The sequence below is a fragment of the Dipteris shenzhenensis genome, chromosome 20 (assembly GCF_047967505.1).
Source record: "Dipteris shenzhenensis isolate YYH24624 ecotype China chromosome 20, Dip_SZ_1.0, whole genome shotgun sequence".
NCBI classification, from domain to species: domain Eukaryota; kingdom Viridiplantae; phylum Streptophyta; class Polypodiopsida; order Gleicheniales; family Dipteridaceae; genus Dipteris; species Dipteris shenzhenensis.
This window is the reverse complement of record NC_141615.1, coordinates 24,780,945-24,801,119: the sequence shown is the minus strand read 5'-3', so window position 1 is coordinate 24,801,119 and position 20,175 is coordinate 24,780,945. Positions and strand designations below refer to the sequence as shown.

Here is a 20,175-nt window from a genome sequence, read left to right as displayed (position 1 = left end):
TCTCATTAAAAAAAACATCTCTGCTCACTGTAAACTTACGAGTAGAAGAGTTATAGCATCTATACCATTTCTGCTACAGAGAATAACAAATAAAGATGCACTTCTCAGCTTTTGGATCCAACTTGGATCTCAACTCATCTGGCACATGAACATAGGCAATGCAACAAAAAACTTTCAAATGAGAAATATCTGGTTTCCTACTAGTATACCTCTCCTCTGGCATCATGCCATATATTGCTGTAGTGGGAGTCCTGTTCATTATGTAGAATGCTGTAGCAACTGCTTCAGTCCAATAATAATCTGGCAGGTATTTTTCGTTGAGCATGGCACGAGATACCTCTTCAATATGCCTGTTTTTTCTTTATGCAAGGTCATTTTGCTGTGGGGTATGATTGCATGAATATTGCTGCTTTATGCCATGCTCCTGCAAGAACCTTGTAAACTCATTTGAGAGGTACTCTCTCCCTCCATCTGACCTTAGGTATTTTATTTGCAGGTTTGTTTCTTTTTCAACCATATCTTTAAAAGCTTTGAAATGCCCAAACACTTCACTTTTCTTTTTCATAAAATACACCTAAACTTTTCTACTATAGTCATCAATAAAAGTGACAAAATAATGAGAGCCTCCAATAGATGCAGCTTTAGTAGTCCACACATCAGAGTTGATTAACTCCAATGGTCTCTTACTCTCTTGAACATGTATAGGAAATGGTTTCCTTGCTTGTTTTTCAAATTGACAAGCTTAACATACCTTATGCATTTCTGTAACCTTAAACTTAGGCAATCCTGCAACAATATTTTGGGCCTACATTAATTTAAGTCGTTGTACATTAACATGACTAATGCGTTTATGCTAAATATCAATATCTGCAACTACACCGGTCCCATATGCAAACATTGCTACACTCAATTCAGGCATCTCCGCATCCAACGTAAACATCCTGTCCTTCTTCTTCCCTTTTGCTATCAAGCGACCTTTATATTTCATATCTTCAATAAAGCATCCATGAGGATTAAATCTGAGCAGCAAGTTGTGCTTAACCATTTGACTAATAGAAATCAAGTTCTTGGTGATATTTGGGACATGAAATACATCAGATAGGTATTTTTTTTTTTCATCTTGCATAGACAAAGAAATTTTACCAATCTGTACAATAGGATGTGCATTATCATCACCAGTCTCCATAAATCCTGCATCCATTCTGCATGACATGTCATGTGGTTTGATGCACCTGAGTCAACATACCACACAGCAATCAACTTCTCAAAATCAAAAAATCTTCCACTGGTAACCCAATAGAAGCAATCAACTCCTCAAAATTAGAAGAGCACTCAACTTCTCAAAATCAGAAAAATTCTCACGGACGGCAATGATTGTCTGAGATTGTGCATAATTCTTTCCTAGACCATTCAAGGTCACAAAAACTAAATCATCATCTTCCACTGACAACCCAATAGAAGCAAGTGCATCTGCAATCTTCTTCACCTTCATGTGGTAGTCATTGATGCTCATATTTTCTCGCTGTACATTATGCAACTCTTGCTTGAGTTGCATTTTCCTGGCTTGCGTATTTGTGCTATACATTTTTGTCAAAGTATCCCACGCATCCTTCGGCGTGCTTGCATCTTGAATATGCACAATCATAGAATTTGAAATACTGATAGACAGTTAGTACACAACTTTTATGACTCTCTCATGCCAGCCTTTAAATGCCTGCAACTCCTGTTGATTGGGAATATTAGAAATAATTGGTTCTTCTTCAGCTCCATTAATGAGCTCCAAATAGCCTTTTTCCTTAAGGAAATTCGTCATTCTAAACTTCCATGCTTGTAAGTTGTTCTTGTTAAGCTTTTTAGTGACTATCTGTGAAAAAGCATCAGACACCATTACAAAGCACTGCAAAAAATGTTGTCACTGTAAAAAATACAACTTCTGTCTCACAAGGGCAAATGTGCAAAACTGACGAAATTGGTATTTGACTACACAGTCACTTCCTAGTGACGATTTTGCATCAACAGGCAATAAGAATGATTCTGTCACTCCCAATATCTTTGCGCACATGCATACGATGCAATTTTTGCGGCAACTTTTCACCGACCTGCAGAATAGTGGTCACACAGCAAAAACGGGACACTTTTCTGAGTGCTTGTGGAAAACTTCCGTCACCAAAATGGGCCCTGAAATGGCCTCGAATCAAAAAAATAATGTCCTCTCGTCGCACCGCGAAGGGCGTCCCAATCTGAGACAGTGTACTCTTGCACTTTCCGGCTGTGCTACTTGTAGAGATTTGCTCCTAAACTCGAAAAAGGAAAGCAACACTGATCCTCTTATCAAGACACCGCGAACTTGGTTTGCTTTCTTGAGCTCCTTACCACGAACTGAGCTCTAATACCACGTGAAGAGAAGAAGAAGAAGAATATATTATCGTCCTCTGAAGACCAAAACCGGCCTATGGGACCTGAGCAATACAATATCACAAGTACATGAAAGCTCCTCCCGAAGATGGGAGGGTGGAAAGAGAAACCACCTTCTAGGATTCAGGTGGATTCCTATGCTTGAAGAGCTTATACACAAATGTTCCTAAAGCTGAAGGTGACCCTTTATGCAGCAAATCAGCCAGTTTGTTATGTCCCTCAAGGAGGTGATTGAACTCTTCCCTAATGTGTGCATAGTGAGGGCATATCATTACCATGTGTTCTTCTGTTTCAACCATACCTTGATCACATAGTTGGCATATTCTACTCTCCCTTGGCATCTTTTTCCATCCCCCTGTTTCTATTTGCAGCTGGTGTGATCGGGTGCGAAGTGAGGCTAAAGCCCTCCGTTTATGCACTGCTATAGGTGTACATATGTACTTCTGCGTTGTTGTCTCCCTTCCTGTATAAATTGACCAATATTCGGGGTTGATATATGTGCGATAGTACTCAAATTTATCTTTGTTTTTTGCTGTTTGCCATTTCCTGTGTAGTGCATTCAGCAGGTCATAATGAAAAGCCTCTTCATCAATCTCCTCTGAAGAGTAGTTTAAATACTCTTCTACTTCCCACTTCTTGAACCATTTTTTTAGGTCCTGTGCCCATCCGGATGTCAAAATCTTGCCCTTGTTTGTCTTTTGAAGCTTCTGACTTTCATTCCATGCTCTCTTTGGTAGCCTTTCATTATCCATGCACTTGACCTTTGTGATGTATCTGAGTACTCTCTTCAGAGCATGTAGCTCTATGGGTATACATCCTGTCTCTAGGAGTAACAAAGAGTATGGTGTAGTAGCCTTGATGCCCAGGTGCCTCCTAATGAAAGACTTTTGCATTTTCTCTATCTCATTCCACGTTGATGGAGATATACTCCCACCCCATACCTCTACTCCGTAGAGTACTGTCTGTATCACATATGCCCCAAAGATCATATTTCGTACTTGCCACCTTCTCGTATTGCTATTGTTGCACTCATTTTCAAATTGGAAGTATTTTGCCCATCCTGCATCAAGTCTCCGTTGCACACAGCTGTTCCATCTATTATTGGCGGGGATTTCAATACCCAAGTATTTGAATGAGTGCACTGTCTCAATGGGTTGTCCTTTATATAAGATTTGGAGGGGGCTGCTTGGCTGTATAGTCTTGACTATCATGAGTTTAGTTTTGTTGACATTAATAGCCATCCCACTCTCTGCACAAAATATGCTGAAGATATCCATCATTTTTTGCATCTTACTTTCACTATCAGTGAAAACAACCACATCATCTGCGTAAAGAAGCAACCAAATCACGAGACCTGCTAGATGAGGGCTGTATAACTCATCTTTACATGCTTCTTCATTCACCAACTCCTCAAGTCTATCAATGCATAGGCCGAACAAAGTGGGTGAGAGCGGACATCCTTGTTTTACCTCCATATTACTATAGAACTCTTGTGACATCCCATCCTTACATTTTAGTTGACATTTTACTTTCTCATAAAGTCTAAAGACAACAAACCTTATTTCCTCGGGCACCCCTATGCATTCCATTCTCTCCCATAGCACATCCCTAGGCACTGTATCAAATGCCTTCTTAAAGTCAATGGGAGAGAAGTAAGGAGTCTCACTTGCGGCTTTCTTACATACACAATGGAGGAATATACACAAAGGTGGAGGCTGAAAATAGTTTTCCTCTTCTTAGTTGTGAAAGCCAAAAACACTCTCTAAGTACAAAAGGAATAGGTGAACCCTATATGTGGGTCTCAAACCAAACTCAGCTAACCTAGGTGGCATACTAACTGAGTCACTAACTAGAGTACATAAAGATAGCTGTCATCCAGCTATTATTCATGGGTGGTGTACCAACCGCATCTGCAGCTAACAAGTCGGTGACATAAATGCACAACGGTTACCCTGGCATATCACGAGTGGAGCTTGATATCTCAACATTATTAACCATGTAACGAAAGAAAAGGAGGCTTTTCTTTCGGTTTCTTGCATCATTCCACTCCTATTTCCTAGGTCAAGTGTAACAAAAAAACGCGTTTCTAGTAGGCGAAACACTTAGAAACATTTCTAGATGAAATGTTTCACCGAAACAGGTGAAACACCAGTGCGTTGGGCGAAATGCCCTAGTACAGGTTGTCATTTGTGTCTTGACTCTTTTGAGAGTGCTCAATGCGTATATGTGTATTTGAGAGCTCTTTTGAGAGAGAGAAAGAGAGAATTTGAAGATAATTATCTATGTTTTATATATAATTTATATAAAGTATATTTTTAAAACGTGTTTCTAGACGAAACATTTGGCAAAATCTAGAAGCGTTTCTTGTTGGGTGCCATTGCAAATATTTTATGAGGACACATCCATAGAGCCAAATCCTTTATGCATCAAGGGAATGCGATGTGGGTTAGGGTCTAGATACCATCTTGCAGCCAAAAAGCACTGCTCCACGTGACCTACAACCCTAACAGGCTGATATGCAACATCCATAAGGATATCCTTTGGAGACTTGGACATTGTGCCCCCAGCATGAACATCAAAGACCAAGGCATCTCCATTTGAACGTCATAGTCCTATGACCTGAAGTGTGGCATATCTGACCTCGTAAAGGCCCCAAGCCAAGTAAACCAAAAGTGAGGCCGGTCATCTACATATAAACTCAATTGAATCGACTCTTGGCACAAATCCCAGCATCTAGGAGCTCTAGGAAGCTGTTCGCAATCCAAATCTGGCAGCCCTGGATCAAATTGCAGTAGATACTAGCCTTTTGGAACATATGGCAATTACATCTAGCCTCCTGGTACACTTCTAGAACACTAATGAGGGCTCGAACCCTAATCACAGCAGCCTATCACCCCCCTTGCTGGCTGGAATTCAAATCGCAACAAGCTCTCTCTGTCGGAAGCTCACACGTGCAAACTAGAAAGGATTCCTGCATTGGAATCAATAACATCACAACAGGGGAGGCGTGGAAAGGCAAGGAAAAGTGGTTCGCAACAAGGGAAGATGTCTGGGGGAAAGAAAGAAAGAAAGTTTATTAAAGTCTTCGGAAGACCAACGGGTCTATGAGACTGTGAAAATCCTGGTACAAGTGAGCTTTGAGGGTGGAGCTACTAAACGAGCATCCACACCAATGCAGAATGCAAAAAATGTAGAATGGTAGTACTAAGTACTAAGTACAACATAGTCATGTCGGTGGTCGACTTTATACCAATCTCATCATCATCATCAGGACATTAGGGGGGATGAGGCAATAGAGGCATAAAATCGACGATCGTGCTGTCGGCCACTCATGGGTGCGGCCTTGTGATGTCTCTCGGTCATAGCTCTGTGCCTAACAAGGGCTAGAGTAACCCCTGATGGCTGGGCTCCGACTTTAAACAAGGAGGGGATATAAACAGGGAGGGGATATCCCCAAGTGTAATCTGTGTGTCAACCCTCCGTGATAGAGCTCTGAGAGGGATCAGCCAAGGAAGAAGTTTGCTCCATTGCAGTGCGTGAGTACCTCATGAATGAAGCCTGCCAAGAATTTCTGGTCTGGGTAGGAGAGGAATTGAGACCATAGTTGCACGAAACGGCCGTTTCGTGGTCGGAAACGGAAACGGCGAAACGGAAACGGCGTTTCTTGAAGAAACACCGTTTCGTAAAACCTGTTTTTGCCCTAAACCCCCAAAGGCGTGATTTCGCCGCCTGGCTCCATCTTTCGTCGCCTCCCGCCCATTCCACTCCTCTTGTGCATCCTTGCTGCTCTCTCCACCTTCTCTAAGCTCTCTCCATCCCTCCATCCTTTGCTCTTGGATCAGTAGTCCTGCTGCTTTTTTTTATATCATCCATGGGTGCTTTTATTTTGAGTCTTGCATGACTCATGAGTCATGATCATGAAATTTGTGGATCATGAATCATGATCATCTATGGAGTCTGGACATTGGATACTTTCAAGTTTCAAGTTTCAAGTTTCAACTTGTGTGCTAAGTTTAAAGTACTTCAAACTTCTAAATTTCAGATTCTTGTAATGCCAAACTTGTTAGTCATGACTCATGATGCATGTTGATTTCAGATTATTGAAGCATCATTCAAGAATTTAGAATCATAGAGGCATGAATGATGCATTGATGCTTGAAGGCTGAAGCTTCAAGTATAGATAATTGTAATTTGTATTATGTATGATTTGCACTCTATTGATAATTATATTATGTATAAAAAATAAATTTTTATACATAAATTGTATCATATTGCCGTTTCTTCCGTTTCCGTTTTGGCGGGGCTCGGAAACTCCGTTTCTTCCGTTTCCGTTTCCGTTTCCGTTTCTTCCGTTTCCGTTTCCGCTGGTAACTATGATTGAGACAAAACCCCATAGCTATCTCTGGAGAGGCACTAGGGCCTAGAAATAAGGGCCGGACCCCCCCTCAAGGTCTTTATTGCAATACAAATAAACTTTGTACAATTGGCTTTGAGAAGAGCATGAAGCTGAGTACAACCTTCAAATGAATCTAGGAGCTATGAGCCCCTTCTTTTATAGACTTGGCCTAGTTAAAAGCTAGATCTGCTTTTCTAAAGCTAAATTAATCTTTCGTGCTTTTGCTTGCTTTGGGGCAGCTTTGTGTTCTTCTTAGAACCCTGTGGGGTCCTCTTTTTTGGCCCCATCTCCCTGGTGCATTTTGCTTTGTGGCACTTGCTCCATTTTTCAAACTCCAACACTTTAACCCATTAAAGGTTAGCAAAATGCATGCATTCCTAGTTCTTGGACTAATCCTAGCCCCTTGTCGACGTCCCTACAGTTCTCTTTACCAATGCAAAGGAAAAGTAAAATATAAAACTTATTTTTAGTTAACCAAAGTCAACATTCTTTAATTGAAGTCAATGCTAATAAAGATTATTCTTTATTTCTTGAGAGAAGTACTAAATGCTGACACCAATCCATGGGTATGGCTGGATCAATCCGCTGAATTCTTCATGCACTTCTTATGAGGTGACTTACTAGATGGAGACTACGATCTTCTGGAAGGTTTTTGAAATCCTTCCAAGAAGCCACAGAGGAGGTGAGGCCGCGCTGCAATTATTGCAGGAAGCCCGGCCATGACATAGGTGAATGTTCAAGCGCATTGCTTTGGAGGAGAAAAAACAGCAACAAGGTCTTGGAGTTGCAAATGCTCCTACTTCCCATGATCATCCTCATGAGGCAGCAAACTTGGCTGAGGATGAGTGGACATTTTTGGTGACCTGCCACGAGAATCTGGAGATGCATGCTTCAGCTTTATCTATTTCAGATTTGAAGTCAGCCTGGTATTTTGACAACGGTGCTTCTAAGGACATTACCTCCTGCAAATCTCTATTTCAGTCCTTGAGTGATGCTCCACATGTCACTTGTGCAAACAATGCAGCTTATCCAGTGAAAGGGATTGGTGAGGTGTTGGTGTTAGGTGATACATGGATCCTTTTGGAAGTTTTGTATGTTCCAGGTATAAAAAAGAATCTAATTTCTATTTTAGCCATCTCCACAAATGGCTTCAGAGTCCTTTTTTTGCACAATGCCATACACTCTTCAACAAAATGGACTTGCAGAGCAGAAAAATCGAATAGAAATGGACATGGCAGGTGTATGTTTAAGGGGAAGTCTTTGTCCAATAATTTTTGGTGGGATGTTGTTATGTGTGTCAACTATGTGCACAATTGAGCACCCACGCGAGCATTAAAGACCATGACCCCTTATGAAGCATGGATAACCCGCAAGCGTGTAATTTCACACATGTGAGTGTTTGGATCTCTTGCATATGCACATGTACCCTCTCAGCTGAGGCATAAGGTCGATGATAAGGCTAGCAAACACATTTTCTTTGGATACATCTCACAGAGCAAAGGATACAAGTTGTTTCAGCCTAGCGCAGGCAAGGTAATTGTCAGGAGAGATGTGGTTTTTGCTGAGCATGCCCCTTTACCTTGGCTGGACTGTAAAAAACAGCCATTAGTAGAAGCCTCCGATGTATTTGATGCCATCCTGCCCTTCATAGGTTCAGATGACAATTTGTAGGGTCCGGCTCTAAATGCTTCCGGCAGTTCACAGACTCCTCCTATTGCCAATGTTCAGCCTGATTTGCAGCCACATGATGATCATGCTATTGAACAGGGATTATAGAGGACCGGGCTGTCATGAAAACGAGCTCCAAGCTGGCTCTTGGATACTCTACGGGACAACAAGCAAGCTGAGCCCTTGGCTGCTTGCACCATAGGTGGTAAATAACAAATGGATGCCAATTTGCTTTGATGGCTACTGCTTGCAATGGATAACCCATGTATCATAAGGATGCATTTGATAGCAGAGAATGGATGGATTCCTTGGACAGCAGGCAAGTGTGCCATAGGCACCAAGTGGGTCTACAAATTGAAGCGGAAAGCTGATGGCAGTGTTGAACGCTACTAAGTGCGCCTTGTTGCAAAAGGCTATGTCCAACAACATGGCATTGACTTTGAGGAGACATTTTCTCCCACTTCACGCATCACGACCATTTTGTGTGTCATTGCTCTTGCATCCCACAGACATTGGGTGGTTCACCAGTTGGACATTAAGACTGCTTTCCTTCATGGGGATTTACTGGAAGAGTTCTATGTCATCCAAACTCCAGGCTTTGGGGTTGAAGGTTCTGCTTGGTCTTAAGTTTTGATGGCACTGAATCTTTTGATGATACTCTATACAGCAAGGGTGTTGGCTGCCTCATTTGCTTATGCGAAACACATCCTGACATTTGATTCGGGGTGCCACAGGTGAGCGGATATAGGCACAGCCCTAGGACCACACACTTGCATACTCTTAAGCACATTTCAGATACTTGAACAGTGCGGAACTGCCAGTTATCAGTACATGAAGGCTGGAGGTTGGTGTCAACATCCCGGTATCCTGCAAAGGATGTATGGAGGGATGAGGCAGATGTACAGAAGTGTACGGAGCAGGGTACGGGACTGGTTGGGGGTGCAGCATGGAATCCATGGGCAGAGAATGCCCTAAACAGGCCTCTAATGGAGGCAAACCCGTGGCACAATGCCACGTGTCAAGACAGGGGTGGAGGGGCCAGCTAATGGGCTGGTACCCCCCCCCCCCCCCCCCCCCCCGCGCGCAGCCCTTCAAGCCAGGTCGGCTGAAGGCAGACCCCTGGGTTGGCCAAAATGACCTGGGGGGTCGGTGCTTTTGTGAGGGCCTTTTACCCTATATAAGGTGGTCCTAGGGGCCTCCTGCCTAGAAGACTTGACCTCCTTGCTGCCCTGATGTGTAGCCAATGGTGAGGCCCAAGCCCTTCCTTTGATCCGTCCTTGCTGCCCCGAATGTCAGCCTAGGGATGAAGCCTTTGTGGGCTCTTTGTCTATAGATGTCTGTCGATCTTCTCTGGTCTTTGACAAGTCCTTCAGGCTGGCTGCAATCCACTTATGAGCTCCCATGCATGACAACCGCCTCCAACTACGCGCTCCAAATTGCAGCGGCAACCTCCTCTTTTATAGGTGCTGCGAGCCCCCACAAAACTGGCCGCCTTGGGCCCTAAATGAACCGACCCGGCCGGCAACCTCCCGGCAGGTAGCCAGTGGCCCAGGCTTTCTTGCCCCTGCCTCAACTTGTTCCAGGCCATTTCCATGGCCTAAACCTCCTGTAAAACGGGCACAATCCAGCACCTCCTGTCCTGGCCTGTCCCTGGTCATGCTTCAGCCTAGAGCACCTTGTACAGCACCATACGACCTCTATAAACAGTCCGAACAGGTCCATACCAAGGCGCATCTGTTCCGTATATATCCTGCAGGGTCCTGGGACTGTTCAAGCCATGCCACACAATCAGGTCTGCTTACAAATGTGCCGTGCAGATGCATACTGCTTGCCCTTGTCATCCGTACTGCTGATGTCAGCATCCACGTATCAGTTCCTGTGTAGATCTGCTCCAGCCAGTCGTGGACTGACATGTGGCAAATCCATACATATTCTGTCCACCATGGTTGCTCCACCTTGCCCTCTGTGTGCTGCCCACATGGCAGCCTATGTGCTGTCCATGTGGCAGCCCCACGTGTTCATGATTTACTGTTTGTATGCTGCCCACATGGCAGCCCATGTGGCAGCCACTTTAAGTCCACCTCCCCCATGCTCCTTATATGGGGGCTTACAGATATCTCTGATCTGCAAAACAAACACACACCACGTGAGAAACTGAGCAGGCTGCTCACCACCCAACCATGACATCTACGGGATGTGATCCCGAATCAGGAGATGTCCCCTCCGAGCCATGAGCTGAGCTACTGGCACGAACTCCCAATCAGATCCAAACCAGCCAGGTGTCCCATACCACCAGGTGGCGCTGTGAAGCCCTGGATCTGCCACTGGGCCTTGGGCTACGCTAAGATGCAGGCGCGTGTCCGCGACTCAATCCAGGAACAGACCTGGCACCTGGGAACGAAACTTGCTCCCAATTGCACACTGAGAACTGAACCCCCTGGGCCCCTTTTATAGACTTGGGCCCGAGCGCCAAAAATAGCAAAGACCTATAAATAGTCCGTACCCTTGCCACTCAACCCGAGAATCAAGCCTGCCTAGCTCCTAGCCTCCCCAGGCTACCTGAACTAGTCTTGTGTACCCAGTACACGTCAGATACCAATCCGTGCACATGACATACTCCCCCTCCTCTAAGAACTTACTCCTGAGTTCGCTAAAAAACCCGGAAATGTTCTTTAGAGGTTTTGTAATGTGTCCCATGTTGCATCCTCCTCAACACGATCCTTCCACTTGATCTTGTATTCCGTGATAGATCGATTACAAATCTGTTTGTCACGAAATTCAAGAATACACTCAGGTTCGTGTGGAATAAAAGTCAAATCTGTAACTTCGATTATCTGGTGAGGAGAAACAAGTTGATCATCCGCACCCAAGACTTCTTTCAGTCTACTGACATGAAAGACTGGATGGACTTTAACATCATGAGGCAATTCTAGTCGATATGCAACTGGTCCAATTCTTTTAATGACCTTGAATGGACCACAGTATCGGGGGGATAGTTTCGGAACCAAACCAATACTTAGGCTCTTGGATTCCTTGGGAATTCGCAAATATACCATCGTTCCTTCAGAGAACTCTCTAGGTGAACGATGTCTATTAGCATAAAATCTGTCCCGATCTTGGGCACTCCTAATAGACTCCTTGGCAAACTGCAACATTTCCTGCATGTCTAGCAAGAAGTTCTTAGCAGCATCATTTTGAATTCCTTTTAATCCAACCATAACTGGTGACTTAGGTTGAAACCCGTACATAAGCATAAAAGGACTCTAACCAGTACTAGAATGCTTTACACTGTTGTAAGCAAATTCGATCATAGGTAGATAATCCTCCCATGAAGACTATCTAATATGCCCGAAGCATGTCTTCAACCAATTGGTTAATCTTCTCTGTACTGCCATCGGATTGTGCATGATCTGAGGAACTCATACTTAGAGTAGTTTCTAACTTCTAAAAAACAAGTGTCCAAAAGTTACTTGTAAACTTTGAGTCCCTGTCACTGACTATGTCAGATGGCAAACCATACAGCTTAAACAAGTGGTCCACAAACTCGTGAGCCAGTTGAACAGCTGAAATAGTTGTTCTAGTAGGTAAGAATCTAGCCATTTTTGTCAAACGGTTGACTATGACCCATATGGAATCATGACCCTTGCGCGTTCGAGGCAAACCAGTAATAAAATCCATGGAAATACTTTCCCATTTATTACCTGGAATCTGTAATGGCTGTAATAAACCCGCGCTTCTAAGGCGTTCGGCCTTAGTAACCTGACAAACCCGGCAACCTACTACATAGTTCTCAATAAATGCACGCATCTTAGGCCAATAAAAGGTATGCTTCACAAGAGACAGAGTCCGATGTATACCCGGATGTCCAGCACTAGGAGCATCATGACTCTCCCAGAGAATCTTGGATTTAAGGTCCAGAACATCTGGCACACAAATCTTTTCATTCCGGAACAGCAAGCCGTTTCTAATCATCCACTGACCTCCCGCCGCCTGTACCATAGGTGGCACAATCCATGAGTCCTGGTCAACCATGGAGCTCCCATCCTGGACTCTCTGCCAATAAGAACTGAAATGACTATCAGTTGCGTATAGCCCTCTCAAGGATTGAAATAGGTCTGAGGATATTTCCGTAAATGACAGAGCATTTACAAACTTAACTCGACTTAAGGCATCCGCCACACTATTCAACGAATCCTTACGATAACGTATTTTAAAATCAAAATCTTGCATTAATTCTGCCCATCTAGCTTTCCTTCCCCTCAATTCAGATCCATCACACACATACTTAATTGACTGATGATCAGTCAATACAAGAAACTTCGAACCATACAAGTAGTGTCTCCAAACCTTAAGGGCATACACTACAGCATAAAGTTCATTTTCTAGTGTTGGCCACGATATTGGGTGTCGTCTAGCTTCTTACTCTCGAAAGCTACAGGTCTACCCTCTTGGAATAGAGCTGCCCCAATCACATAATCACTCGCATCGGCCTCTAAAACATAAGGCCGGGTAGGATCGGGTAATGCAAGAACGGGTGCTTCCTTGATAGAAAACTTCAAGGTTTCAAAAGCCTTGTTCAATGCATCATTCCAAGAGATCGGCTGGGTAGACTTGCGTCCACGACCTTTCAATATGTTTGTCAGGGGTGCCGTGATATGTGAATAATCACACACAGACTTTCGTAAAAATACCGTAAATCCTAGGAAAGAACGAAGTTGTTTCACAGTCTGAGGGATAGGCCATTCTAAAACCTTCTAGATACGATCCAGATCAATGCTAATACCTTCAGAAGAAATCTTGTGTCCTAAGTAAATGATCTCCTTCATAAAGAAGTCACATTTACTCATCTTGGCATAGAGCTTATGCTGTCTTAGAATAACTAAGACAATCCGGAGGTGTCCTATTTGATCCTCAAGCGTTCGACTATATACCAAGATGTCATCTAAGAACACTACAACAAATTTGCCCAGAAAATCCCTGTACAAATCGTTCATCATCTGCTGAAAAGTAGCAGGAGCATTGGTCAAACCAAAAGGTAATACAAGAAACTCGTAATGACCATACCTAGTTCGGAATGCGGTTCTATCTATGTGTTTAGCATAGATACGGATTTGGTGATAACCTGTACGCAAATCAATCTTAGTGAAATACTTCGCTCCGGCCAAACGGTCTATGAGATCATCGGAACGAGGTAGAGGGTATCGATTCTTAATTGTCACGTTATTTAATCGTTTATAATCTATACACATTCTCCAGGAAGAATCTTTCTTCTTTCTTAGGAGGACAGGTGCACCCCAAGGTGATTTACTTGGGCGGATATAGCCCATATTCAGGTCATCCTGTAGCTGTGTAGCTAACTCATCCTCCTCTAGCTGGCTCATCCTATAAGGTGGTACACTAATAGGTTGAACCCCTGGGACTAAGTCTATGCGATGATCTACTGCCTGTTCTGGAGGTAAACCTTCCGGCAGTTGAGCAGGGAATACATCCGTAAAACTATCTAACAACATTCTTAATTCACGGTGTTCAAACACACTTAAATCATTCTTGTTAATTACAGAGACAACAAATGAAGAAAGCGGAATCAAAACACACTGATAGACATCATAATGAGAAGTGTTTAATATATTCCGAAGCTGCATCGCAGATACAATAGGTGCCTAAGAAGAGGGAATTTTATCACACTGAATACAAAATTGGGTGTCCTTATCTACAAAAGAAAGTGTATGCTCCGTCCATCCAATCTGAATATTGTGGGTTTTAAACCACTCTATTCCGATTAACAAGTCTACATGCTCCAGGTGCATAACATAACACGTAAGAGCTCCTGTGTAAGCTTGAATCCGGATAGGAAGCGCTTCAACTTTGCGATCCCAAAACTGCTTCCCAGCTGGAAGCTGCATCTCATAGGTGTGATCGCTAGGTACTGTGGACAGTCCCATCTTCTGCACAAATTTGTAAGTAACAAAGTTGTGAGAGTTGCCCGAGTCAAAGAGAATGTGAACCTGTTGGTCCTTAACTTCTCCATAAACGCGGAAAAGATCATGGAAACCAAACAACGAAGTATTGAAAGTACAATTACAAGAAAGTGGGCAGGTAATGACATTTATAAAAATACCTGTCATCGAGACTTGGTTCGCTCCCTTGGCTTTGGTACCTGTACCCGCCTGGAGCTTCGGTCCAAGCACCAACTTTTGATTCTTGCGCTTTGGACACTCATTCTTGGTGTGGCCCCGCTCCTCGCAATAGAAGCAACGTCCTTCTTTCTTGAGCTTCAATGTGCGAAGGAAACGGGCTCGACCATTCTTTGCTTGAGTCAAGTTTTTCTTGGAGGCGTTGTCCGTAGACTTCGTCTCCCCGGTACCAGTCGTAGGCTGAAAGAACTTGCGTTTGTTCTTTCCACTCATGTCGGAAACTGTAGTTGCTTTGGCACCGGCCATGGTATCATCATAAATGCGCGCATAATTCATGGCCTCTTGCAATGTTGTGCATTTGTTGTTCTTTATTTGCAACTTGTATGAATCTGGCAAACCATCCACTAAGAAACCTAACAAGGTCACTCGATCCATCTTTGTGGCTCTGGTTTGTAGATCCCGAAATCTTTGAAGATAAACTTCAAAGGACAAGTTTAGCTTTGACATATCGAGGGCTTTAAGCTTGCCAACGATATCATAATCGTCCTCCTTCTTCAGGAACTCCTTCCTGAAGACCCCTTCGAAATCTGTCCTTGTATCTGGCTTAGGCTGAAGTTCCTTCCACAATAGCAACGCTTTACCTGACATGAAACCGGCTGCAAGCTCGCTTTTCTTCTCATCTGGGTATGGGTGGAACTGAAAGTGTATCTGCCACTTGTGTAACCAAGTGTCAACTACCTCCGTTCGAGACGTTTGATCTCCCGGAAAAGGGTGTGGAGTTATGTTCGGGCCTAGCACTGAAGCCATGGCATCCACATGCGTGAGTGCCTGCACAGTGCTAGCCAGAAGGGTGAGAGTTGCTTGAATCCAACCCCGTTTGATTTGCATTAACCTGCTCGAATTTTCCATCCAGAGCAGTGGTGAATTCATTGAAGGCATTTTTAGTAATCAGGTCATCATAAAGACCCTGATCCTCCTCTCCCATAGGAGTGTAATCCAAATCCTGCTCTCCCATGGTGAACTCGGGATTTGCAGAATTAGACATAACTGAAATCTGATTTGAATATAAACTGAGAGAAATAACTGACTGAATCGAAGCGGAAAGGAGAATGGAGCAGAGGAAAACCGCCCCAAGAGATGCTGACGGAAGGAGATGCTGAAAACTGGCGAACCGGAGGCGCAATAATCCCGGAGTCTGGCTGAACTCGATGCCGGCTGCAGCGTACGGAATTCTGCAGCAATCCGTACCATACGGTACCCTCTTGCTGACCGTACAGGTGACGCAGCTGTACGGATGGCTGATGTGGCTGTACGGCTGCTGATGCGATCTGTACGGACGCTGACGCAGACCGTACGGTCGATGACGTAAGCGTACGGTGGCTGACGCAGGTAGTACGGTGATGTCGCAGGCTGTACGGCTGATGACGCAGCTGTACGGCCGCCTGGCGCAGGCTGTCCCGCAACTCGATGGCGCAGTCACTTCGTAGGACAGAGAGGGCTCTTTGCAAGGCTATGGCTGGGGCTGGAACCCTGCCCAACTATATAGGGAACAGGGCAGCCTAATTAGGAAGACCTGCTTCCAAAAAAGGCTCACCCTCCCAGCTTTGGAGGGTGGTGCTTTTTCGAAAAAAGCAACACCTCTCTCAGGGTGGCCGCACCCTGTTCCAGCTCCTTGCGCCTCTCCCTGCCCTGGCCGAAAATCGTACCAGCCATGGCACCCAATCGCAGCCTCCACCGCAGCCCCGTCAGTCACTTCGCCTCTCTTTCCTTCTTCTCTGCTCTCTCCCTACTACGTGCATCCTTCTCTCTTAGCACCCTTCAGGAATTTCGAAACTCTCTCCTTCTTCCTCCTACCCTTTCCCTACATCCTGTCCACCCCTGGTAACCCAGGAACCCAGCAGAATTTGCAGCAGCAAATTTCGAATTTTAGGGCATACCTGGAGGAAGAAATCGTCAAAAATTCTCGCATCAGAAATTCCTACCTCAGGAGCTGGCTCTGATACCAACTGACACATCCCCGCACTCCTGAAACCTCTGATCTGCAAAACAATCACACACCACGTGAGAAATTGAGCAGGCTGCTCACCATCCAACCATGACATCTACGGGATGTGATCCCGAATCAGGAGATGTCCCCTCCGAGCCACGAGCTGAGCTACTGGCATGAACTCCCAATCAGATCCAAACCAGCCAGGTGTCCCATACCACCAGGTGGCGCTGTGAAGCCCTGGATCTGCCACTGGGCCTTGGGCTATGCTAAGATGCAGGCGGGCATCCGCGACTCAATCCAGGAACAGACCTGGCACCTGGGAACGAAACTTGCTCCCAACTGCACACTGAGAACTGAACCCCCTGGGCCCCTTTTATAGACTTGGGCCCGAGCGCCAAAAATAGCGAAGACCTATAAATAGTCCATACCCTTGCCACTCAACCCGAGAATCAAGCCTGCCTAGCTCCTAGCCTCCCCAGGCTACCTGAGCTAGTCTTGTGTACCCAGTACACGTCAGATACCAATCCGTGCACATGACAAAGGTGCACTGCAGAGTGAAATCCAAATTGATCAGAGACACTGTTGGCTTCTTGTCAATTTCAGCATACTAGTACATATCTGTCATCATCTTGTAAGAAATGAGCATAATCCTTTCTTGCATAATTGGAGTTTTTTTGGAGTTTAATCGTGTCTTATTTGATTGGAGTTGGCAACTGGTAGTTTTTAAATAGTTGGTAAACATGGTACGACCAGAGACAAAGTGATGCCTTAAGCAGGATTGAGAGAGCATGTACTGGGGTGGTAGACAATAGGAGGCATACTTTGTAGAAATATACACTATTGATATGAATGACATGGAAAGGAACTTAAGTTACTACAAAAGACAATTGAAGCTTAATGTTTAATTGTGTTCAGGAAGATCTGAGATATAATTTTTGGATTCACAAATCGTTGTGACATTTAAATTCAAACAATTATGATCCATGAAAGACTTATGGTAAGTATGATTTGTAGTAAATGTGATTTTTTATTTTATGACTGTTTCATCCTTGTTAGGAACTTGCATCTGAAAGAGTGAAGCTGCATCAAGATTCATCAGCTGCAAACCACCAAATCAGTTTGATCGAGAAACGTGGACCAGAAATAGAAGCTGAAAAGAAGCTGGCTGCTGCAGCACGAAACTTTAAAGAAGCGGGGCGGCTTGCCACTGAAGCAAGGGCATTGTATGCAGATAAAGAAAGAATATCGTTGGATATCAACAGGATTACATCAGCACTTCAAAAGCTTGATCAAGAAATGGAAGTCCGAATGAAAGACTTGTCAGAACTTGACAACCAGTTCCAGGAAAAGGAGAAGGATGCAGCTATGGCACGATGTGAGAGGTTGAGGTTGCTTGCTGCAGCCACAAGAGATGAAAGGGATGCAGCAGCAGAGTTAGAGGACTTCGAGGAAGCTGAAAGCTTGCACATTGAGGCCGAAGCAGCAGACAAGGAAGCAGATGAACTTCAAGAACAGTATGGGTTTGAAGGTAAGACGTTTGCAAAAGCCCCGATTACAACTGTCAGTATTTCATCGATTTTTCCTGAGACAGAGGATTGTAAATTAGAGCCACCTTTTCCAGAGGAAACAAAGGAGAATTTACAAGAAAGTGGCACAGTAGAGGTTCAGGTAAATCTACAACATGCAGGGCACCATGATTAGTGTGGTTGTTTTATTGTTTATTGATTTCCCCTCCATTTTTTTCTATATTTTCTGGCTTGAATCAGTACTTAAAGATTCAGCTTATCGGCCCGGTATACCATGAAGCACTGTAATTTAAGAGAGTGATAGTGTAGTCCCTTTCTGTAACTAATCTTTTAGAACCCCTAGGAGAAATTTTCTGGATAGTTTTGTCCTCGGTTAATTTTTAAAATTTTAGTGAATATAAAAAGGAATAAGAAAGACATTCAGTGGAGGAATGAAATTGAGAAGAGAATATATTAAGCGTGAAAAAATCAAGCCTGTTTAGACATTGGACTGGTATTCTGGTCTATCTTACCTGTTTTCTGGTATCCTCTAAATCTTTCAAACCTTTTCATGTCTTGTCCTTGGTAGAGGATGAATGAATGGCATCAAAGTGCTTGCAAATAACTCTTAATGTTGCCTACAGTGAAATGGTGAGAAGCAGCACAACAACTAGCTGTATATCCTAGTAAAGCAGGACATAGGTCTGTGGACTTTGTTGCACATCAAAGTAATACACAAATTGAGCAAAATACCTCTTTATAGCTTGAAGAGTGCACAAATAATTGTATTCTTGCCTCTTGTAGGTGGACCCTTTCATTGAATTGGAATGGTTCTCCCATAGGTATTAAAAGAGGTTGCATCCATATTTGCAATGCTTTTGGTATTGTTTCCTTGTAAATTGCAAAAAATTACAAGAGAGAGTTGAAGATGCAAATAGAAACATTGTAAATGTACTTCCATATCTTGTATGATATGAATTGATAACTTGATAAAGATTCACATACAAGATTTTAAATTTAGGTTCTCGAGGAGATGGAATGGCATGGCAATTTTTTAAGGTTAAAAAAGAAGGCATCACTAGACTCTTGGAAGCAACAAACTTTGTTACAACAATTTGTGGAATATACAAGTGGAACTTATTGTTAGCTAATTCTATAGCTCACCATAAAACTCTTTTTTATTTTTTATTTTTTTAAAAATTTGAGCTCGCCATAAAACTCTCTGCCATCCTTACAACATTTAAAGATAATTCCTTTGTAGTTTTGCAGCAATAAATGTCAACCACCAAAATATTGAGCTGTGAGCATTGCTTTGATTTCCCTCAGTGGTCGCATAACCTTTTGCGAATTGCATTGGTGGGTCCTCTTTTCTATTTTTGGGGGGTAATTCCGCTTCACATTTTAAAGTTGCTCACCATAAAACTTCCCCCCCCCCCCGAAAGAGCTCACCATAAAACTCTTTGCCATCCTTATATAACATTTAAAGATAATTTTGTTGTAGTTTTGCAGCAATAAATGTCAACCACCAAAATATTGAGCTGTGAGCATTGATTCCACTCATTGGTCACTTAACTTTTTGTGAATTGCATTGGTGGGTTCTCTTTTCTACTTCTTGGAGGTAATTTGATTCACATTTTAAAGTTCAAAAAATGTTTTGGAGAGGCTTCATTGCGCTTGAACATGTTTATTATGTCCATACAAGGGCATGGTGGGTTGTCCCTTCCATTTGCTTGGACAATTGCACATTACAAACTTGTCTTGACCAAAGCAAAAAGTTGGCATAGAATAGCCCAAAGGCTTGATTCATGATTGTCCTAATTTGCATGTGGAAATAAGCTAAAGAAACATGAAGTTTTTAGGATGGTTTACAATCCCTTGGTGCCATCTATTAGGATAATACTTATCCCATTGTAAGATCCTTCCCATGCTTTCCACCCATTTTCTCATGGCTTAATATATTGCTTCCACATTTGGCTTGTCGGCTGTAAATAGAAGAGTGTTGTGTATATCAATGTTATTGTTCGCACACCAAAATTTTCAACTTAGTAGAGAAACTTGATTCTTGAT

The 20,175-nt window shown here is 43.4% G+C and overlaps 1 protein-coding gene across 1 annotated transcript in view; it reads left to right on the top strand.

Annotated features, from left to right (window-relative positions):
• Window positions 1-18,649, top strand: part of LOC147889445 (uncharacterized) — a 49,062-nt gene extending 30,413 nt beyond the window's left edge. The window contains exon 3 of the mRNA XM_087391335.1: window positions 17,660-18,649. Within this exon, the coding sequence (XP_087247461.1) occupies window positions 17,660-18,304 (645 nt within the window). The 3' untranslated portion in view covers window positions 18,305-18,649. The remainder of the gene's footprint in view (window positions 1-17,659) is intronic.
• The last annotated feature ends 1,526 nt before the right edge of the window (window positions 18,650-20,175 follow it).